At 58.6% G+C, this 7,570-nt stretch overlaps 1 protein-coding gene across 1 annotated transcript; it reads right to left on the bottom strand.

Annotated features, from left to right (window-relative positions):
* Positions 1–3,515: 3,515 nt before the first annotated feature.
* On the bottom strand, positions 3,516–6,954 carry LOC144991189 (uncharacterized). Its single transcript, XM_078945106.1, has 3 exons — positions 5,714–6,954; positions 4,784–5,628; positions 3,516–4,684 (listed from the first exon to the last, which is right to left on the bottom strand). The coding sequence occupies exons 1-3, from the start codon at positions 6,952–6,954 to the stop codon at positions 3,906–3,908; spliced, it is 2,865 nt and encodes a 954-aa protein (XP_078801232.1). The 3' UTR covers positions 3,516–3,905.
* Between the last annotated feature and the right edge of the window lie 616 nt (positions 6,955–7,570).

Below are 7,570 nucleotides of genomic sequence, written 5' to 3' on the forward strand. Positions count from 1 at the left end.
TGGGCGACGGGGACCTGGCTTTCGCGGACGACTCCAGCTTCAGGGACCAGGTCACGGAGATGCCGGTGAACCACATTCTGATCGGTGGCGGGCGTTCGGTCGGCATTCCCATCGCGTTGGTGGACGGCGTGCAGATGGAACACGGATGCGGGAGGGAGACGTCCACGGAGCACAAAGCTTTCAGCAACACCCAGGGTTTCAAGTGGGAGTACTTCACGGTGGGCTGCACGGCTCCGGCGCTCGGCCAGATATCGCCGTCCAAAGTGCTCTCTGCCACTGACTCCGAAGAGGTCGGCTACAAGCAGCTGGCCCAGCGATCGCCCTCGGTCTCGTACCTGCACCAGTACGACGGCGCCGTGGTCTGCGTGACGCTGAGGGAGCTGCACCGCCTCGGCAGTCCTCGAGCTCTCTTCGGCAGGGAGCGCAGGGACAAGCTGCAGGGGAACTTGAACGCCTTCATGAGGAACGGACCCAGAGGGATCGCCGTGGGACGCATGGCGCAGTTGGCGCACAGCGATGACTGGTACCAGAAGATCAAGAACCCCGCGTCGCTGCTGGAGTTCGACGTTCGAAACATGGTTGTGCCCGAAGCCCCGGACGACGCCTCTCACGGATCGGCCGCCGTCGAGCCCGTGCGCTGGGTCGTCAGGCCCAGGGTGACCCTGTTCAACACCTCCGCCATGAACAGCCTCTCCAACGAGATCGCGCAGATCGGAAGCGAGCTCCTCGCCCGCTTCGGAGACAGCGAGCACGCCAAGACCGTGACCCTCAACCTCACCTTTCTCAGCAAAGCCCTGGATTACCGCGGTGGTGCGCAGCGCATGCTGGAGATGAGAGGCAAGATTCTCGCGAACCAGCCCATCCGTGACTTAGAAGTGGATGGGTGGACGAGGGGCCGCCTGTTCTGGTCCTGGATGGCGGACCCCATATGCGCCGTGTACATGCGAAAGGCGCTCGGGGCCAAGGAGATCGGCGCCAATGCGCCTGATTTCACCGTGGAGGAACGGGAGGTCCTGGTGCAGCTCGAGGGGTTGATAACCGGAGTGCTGGCACTGTTTAGAAACGTGGTGGGGGACAGGGCGAACTCTGTCGTGGCCTCCATGCCCTGCTGCTTCAGCCACCGGCGCTACGCGGCCATGGATGGGTCCCAGGCCACGGTCAACGAACGCGGATATCCCGTCTGGTTCACCTTGGACGACATGGACTACTGCAACCTGATGTATTGGATCATCCTACCGAGCCTGGGGGCGAGGGTGTATCGCCGGCAACCCGTCGTCGAAAACGAAGCCCACGCGGTGCGCGACCCGCTGAGGTACAGGGACGGGGAGCCGAACCTCTCTCTCGAGCTGGGCATCGACGGCAACCTAGGATTGACCGTCGCCCGTCTGACCGGGGAATGCGTCTTCTCCAGGGTGGCGCCCGAGGCCTTCGCCGAAGACGCCAGCGAGCAGTTCGAGCCCACGGCCTCTCGCCACGTCTCCTGCACGGACCTGGGATTCCACAGGAACTCTGTGGTCACGTACATGTGGTCGATAAGACTCAGGAAGATCTCCGGCATCGGAAACGACCTGGCCAAAGCGCTCCTCGGCATGCACTACAGCACCCTGCTCACTCACGACGTGGTCAGGGATCACTACGACACCGTCTACTACTCCGGCTTGTCCTACCTGATGTTCAGGGGAGTGAGGTTCACGGGCTGCGGAGTGTCCCTGATGCAGCAAAAGTCGGCTCTGTACGCGCTGGGCACGCAGGTGCTGTGCAACCCGACGGCGAACAACACTCACCAGGTGTGCACCGTGAACCAGTACTGCGAGTCGGTGGTGATACCGGACACCCTGGAGTCGCCCGGGCTTTACATCCCCAACCTGTACATGAAAGACGTGCGAGGGGGAGACGTGCACCTGGAGGGGCGCGGAGGGCCGTACGACATGGTGATCGCGGACGCCTTCAACGGCTTCTGCCCGGAGTCCGACAGCGCTTGCGGCTACCGCAGGCCGTACATCTTCACCACCGGCCGGTCCCAGAGCCTGCAGGGACTCACGGGCGAGGTGCCCTTGGATCCGCTCATGCGCTCGGAGGCCTACACCTGCATGCCCACTCTGCTCAGGCCCTTCAGCTCGGCGCTCAGGTCGCGAGGCAGACGCAGAGGCGACGGCGGAGAGGACAGCAACCACAGCGTCTTCTGCGACGCCCTGCACGCGGCGGAGTTCGAAAAGAGCGTGCTGGATCACGTGGGGGACCTCTTCAAGGACACCACGGAGAGAGCGAATGGGAACAAGCGGGCCACGGACATCATGCAGCCCTCGCTCGGGGTGGCTTTCTGCGGTACTTACAGCATCGGGAAGACCTCGGACAGGAAGCTCATGAGCGCCTGCGCCGCGACGGGCGGCGAGCCCCTCGTCGACAGGCTCGCGCCCAGAATCAGCGGCACGGGCCTGTTCGCTTGCAACCCCATGCAGACCACCGCTCGGTTGATAGCTCCCATATTCAGCAGGATATTCGAGAGCCCCAACCATGGTCGCAGGCTGTTCTTGTGAGGGAGGAAACGGAACGTAAAACGGGCGAAGCGCGCGGGAGAAAGGAGAGAGAAGAGAAAGCAGGGAGGAAGGATGCCTCGGGTCAGGGGGCCCGGCTTAGCGCGCAAGGTGGCCCGCGGACTCTGGGCCTTTGCTGAATTGGTGCTTTTGTGCGGGGTCAATTTCTTCGTGACCCTGTACATGCACCCAGTTGACCGCGAGCGCGCCATCGCCTTGATTAGGAAGAGGGAGGAGGCCGAAGTGGACGCCGCCATCAACACAGTGGCCAGGTCCATCACGGGCCTGGACGCGAACATAGAAATGATCAAGGGGATCATCGGCTCCGAGTCATGTGACAGGGCCGTGACCGCCGAGTACGTGAACGAGCTGCGCTCGGCCGAGACTCAGAGGGACCAGCTCCGCTACATGCTCATGGCGCTCAGGGGCCGGATCGATGCTGTCAGGCTGGTGGGCGCGGTGGACACTCTGTCAGACAGCGTGGGGCTTCAACTCAACGCTTCGGCCAAGATAAACAGGACGGTGCTCGCCTTGAACGTCCACAGGGACCTCGACGACATGAGGGAACCGGTGTCTAAAATGACGGTGGAAGATGCCAGCGGGGCTTACGAAGACGGCCATCTTACTCAGAGGCACCCTCACTGGCTCGTGTGACCGCCCTTAAACTGGGTAGTCCCGCTACGGTTCTCTGATGGGGAACGCATATAAATTCCTACCGGAAGGTCTGGGTTGTTGGGGTTTCAGGGCTTTTCTTTTCTTTTCTTTCTTAGTGTACCTGCCCTTTGTATAAAGTGTGTCTCTTTTGCTGTGCTGCCTTTTTTGTTTTGTTTTCAAATGCAACAGTGTTTGACTGTCTGTGTGTGTTGATCTTGTAACAAATTCTGAATAAAATAATTTCTGAAAACACAACTGCTTGGCTTGTTTCCATATTCTGTTTGCCAAGAAATGTAGAGAGAAGATGTGAGACTACAGTAGGCGTACTTCAATCAACAGCAATATGATTTTATTCAAAGTACAAAAGGAAAATAAGTCTTACATTTCAAGAGGGTACAGTTCATGTGATTGGATTGCATGCTGAGGGTACAGTTCATGTGATTGGATTGCATGCTATGAAAAAGAAATGCACGAGGTAGAAAGACAACTACGCAAGCCTTCGCTGTTTCAATGGCAGTCACAAGGAATAACATCTGCTTGTCGAAAGAAACCTCTGAGATAACTGTGGTAAAGAAAACAAATTGTAAAAGAGTAAAAGCAAAACACTTCGATGACAATTCCTATGCAATCATGTTCCACACACCTGTTTTTTTCAAAAAAAAAATATAATATAAAAAAATGATGATGAAATAATGTGAACATTGTGAGCAAAAATGTTCATACGTAGACATTTTTGTCACCTTCGTAGCAAATGGGTCGGGTCAGCGTATTTCCAGTCTCCGAGTTACGGTGGCAGTCGCTGAACTCCTCTGCCACGTTCATGTAAAGCGTCTGGGATTGGCAGCAAGACAGCGGCCTGTAGTCGAACAGAGCGGCCGCAGCTGCGTTTTTAGCCGAAAACACATCTGCGTCCAAGGCGAAGGGTCGTACCCTTTTGTGTACGTAGCTGGGATCCGCTTTCTCCATTCCGCTTCGGGCGGCAAGCTCAGCGATGGCTTGAACGATGGTGGGTCCATCGAGCGGCTTGCAGTCCAAGACCACGTGGATGTCCCTTTCAACGCGCCCGCCGCCTTCCCTTGAGCGGTACTGCACGGTGAACCACGTGCGCAGGAGGAAAATCATCCTCTTGAACTTGACCTCGGACACCGTCTCCCTCAAAGAACTGTCGATCAGTGGGAGGACTCTCATGCTCCCACCCTGGCACACTCTGGTGGTGCACCACGCTGCCAAGACGATCTGTTCCTTGAACACGAAACAGCACCAGTGAAAGTAATGCGTGCCCATGTCCACGTCGAACAGCCGCGGCAGGTGCACGTCGGGCCCGATGGCCGCCTGGGTGCTCTCGGGGCACCATTTCCCCACTAGCACGCGGTCCCAAAACCCCGGGATGTGAGGCATGCAAACGTATCTGTAGGCATCATACTCAGGCAAGAGCTTATTTTCCCAGTAGGTGAAAGACATGTCGTTTGCTGGATTCTTTATCAGGGTCTGGAACGCTGCGTAAAAAAAAAAAAAAGAGAGAGAGAAATCAGAGAGAGGAAAGTCAGACTCTTGAAGCTGTGCAAGGTCGAGGTGCTAGAGGGTGTGCCTCTTACCTCGCTGAAGTTCCTCGTCACTTGGCGACCCTTCGGCCAACATCCTTTCAACGCATTCCTCTTTTTCGATCCTCGTCATGAAGCGGTCGCTACCTTCTCGCTCCAGTTCCCAAGCTCCTACAGCCTCCATCTCCGGCATGTCAGCCAGTGCGTTTGCCGTGGCGTTCACCATTCCGTTCTCGGAGACGACCCAGTGCTTTCGGCAGCCTCCCTGCGCTCTGATGCACAGCGTGCACAGGACGCATCCGCAGAGGCACTGCACGGGTCGATTGAGTTGCAGAAGATACCCGCAGCACACCGGCGCACGGTTGAAAACCCGTCTGCATGATGGGCAAGTGATGAGATCTTCGAGCGTGGATAGGGAGACGCCGGGGATGCCGTCCCAAGGGCGCGGCCCCGCGCTGCCCTCTGCGCTCCAGCACGCAAGCTCCTCTTCTGCGGGCGTCCTGGGCTCGCGTCGGTTGGACTCCACGGAGAGACAGAGCCCTGGAGACTCACTCTGCAGCGCTGCGCCGGGCTCGTCTTTCGGCGGCTCGACGTCAGGCTGCGAGCTCGGGCGTCCGTCCCCTCCATGGTCGAGATCTTCGTCACCCGTCTCGGGTGGCGGAAGTAGAGAGCCTGGAAGCTCAATCGTCTCCGCGCAAGTCGAAGCGACCCGAGGAGGAACTTGGTAACCGTTTGGGGGTTCCGCCGCGCGCGGCTCGATGCAATCGGGGTACGTGATCAAGTTGATGTCGTCGTACGCTTTCGTGATGACGCTCTCGCACAGCATGGCGCTGGCTTCTTCCTCCAGCGTACCGTACTCCTCGTCCTCAGTCGAAGTCAAATAATATCTGGAGGGGTTTCTGTAACGCACCCACAGTGACACAAAAGACAACTTGTGAATATCACCTTCAAACCATGCCTCCCAGGATCGACGGGGATACCCACGGCTGGCCGCTGATGCTCCAGATGGCAGTGTGCAGCTCTTCGTCCATTCGCTTCGCGACCTCGACGCCTTCCTCGGACTCCGGGACGTCGATCTCCCCCGGGCGGAGCGAGCGTTCGCTCTCCGCGCCTCGGTCTTGCTTCGTGGCGTCCACTGGGCTAGGCGGAGGCGCCGGAGTGGGCTCGACGTGGTTTGCTTTCCGCAGGGCTTCGAGTCCAACGCAGATTGCGCCTCCCGGTACCGGCTGTCGCCCTCCATCCGCGAGGGCCTCGCGACACCCCGCGCTTTCAGCACCAGGACACAGAGGCTCGCCGCGAGCCTCTTCCGCCTCGTCTTCGGTTTCCTCCGGAGAGGCCGCCTCGTTTTCTACGCGCCCCCGACTCTTGTCGTCTTCGTCCGAGGAGGAGGCGCTGACATCAGATGGACTGCACGCGCGCTCTTTGGCCTCGTACTCGGCCGTGCGAATTTCGCCCTTCTCTTCTTCGCCCTCGCTGTACTCGCCTTCGCTGGAGCTGTCTTCCTTTGTCGAACAACACCCTAGTCTCCAGGGCCTGGTCGCGGTGTCTCGCTCCGTGCGACGGCCTCTCCGCGAGGACGACGATTGGGGGTTCGCGCGGTCAAAATTGCAACCGGCGTGAGGCACAGCCCAGCGAACTGCCTTTCGCCTGCCGTCGTGAGCTTCACCGACATCCACGCCAAAGTGCGACGGTTCTTCACCAGTGGGCCCCTCTGGCTCGGTCCTCCTTTTCACGAGCCGAATCTCGGATTTAGTCCTGCGAGGGCTGAGGCTCGGGTCCCGCTTGCGCTTGATCCTCTCGCTCCGGTGATATTTGCCGTCTCCTTTTCGCACGCAACCGCCCGCAGGGTTTGCCCTTCTGCGACGAGGTGCAAATTCAGGGTCGAGCTCCTTTCCAACCTGCCTCTTGAGTGTCGGGTAGAGGGGAGGCTCGCGGTCGAGACGGACGCATCCGAGGGCCCGCTCGCGTCCGCTTCCTCGGTAACGATCGCGGACTCCATCCCTCTGGTCGCGGCGGGAGATCTCGCCCTCGGCCCACTCGGGCGTCCAGTCGAAGCGCTTTCTTTCTCTCCTTCTCTTCTCCGTTTCGTGCCTTCTCCTTTGCTGCAGGTTGCGCAGGGGAGAAGGCGTAGTGTATCTGCGTTGGCCCCCGCCGATCCTTCTTTGTTCGGGCCTGGCCTTCCTCTGCATCTTTTCGTTCTCGTATCCAGCCGAAATCACCCTCATTGCACCGCGGGCTTCGTTAGAACAGAGAGCCGAGTTCCACCCAGATGCCGAGGGGCGAATCTCTAGTGTTCCTGTACGAACGAACGCTGGGGTGTGAGCTCAGTCCTCTGTGAGCAAACTTGGCAGCACTTATATAGCCCCTCCTCGACAGTCTCGAAATCTCTGCAACAGAAGAAACTCTCACCTTCCTCACTTTCATGCCAAAACAAAACTCATCACTATCAGTGAGTCTGACCTTCCCCCAGAGTGCAAGAACTCCGCTCGCAGCAAGACGTCTCTGGGTTGGACGAGATCCGTCAGAGTCAGGCCGATGTTTACAGCGTCTGACCGATGTGAACAGCGTCCGTCCGACAGCCACTCGCCTCCTCCGACCAGGCTTAAAAACGGCCGAGTGCAGTTCATAGAATACGACCGATGCTCGCAGTCACTGTCCTCCCTCCTCGACCTTCCCGCGAAGCTCAAAAAGTCAGACCGGCATCTCGCACGCCAAGCATCCACGGTGGCATCAATCCACTGTTAATCGGAGCAGCCCAGACATTCGAAACACAAAAAGTTCTGGGCTCAGAAAAGAAAACTGGTAGGCTCAGGGGAAGGTAGAGAATGTTTGGGAGCAATA

This window comes from Oryzias latipes, chromosome 3 (assembly GCF_053564925.1).
Source record: "Oryzias latipes strain Hd-rR chromosome 3, Olatipes_Hd-rR_3.1".
Classification (NCBI taxonomy): Eukaryota; Metazoa; Chordata; class Actinopteri; order Beloniformes; family Adrianichthyidae; genus Oryzias; species Oryzias latipes.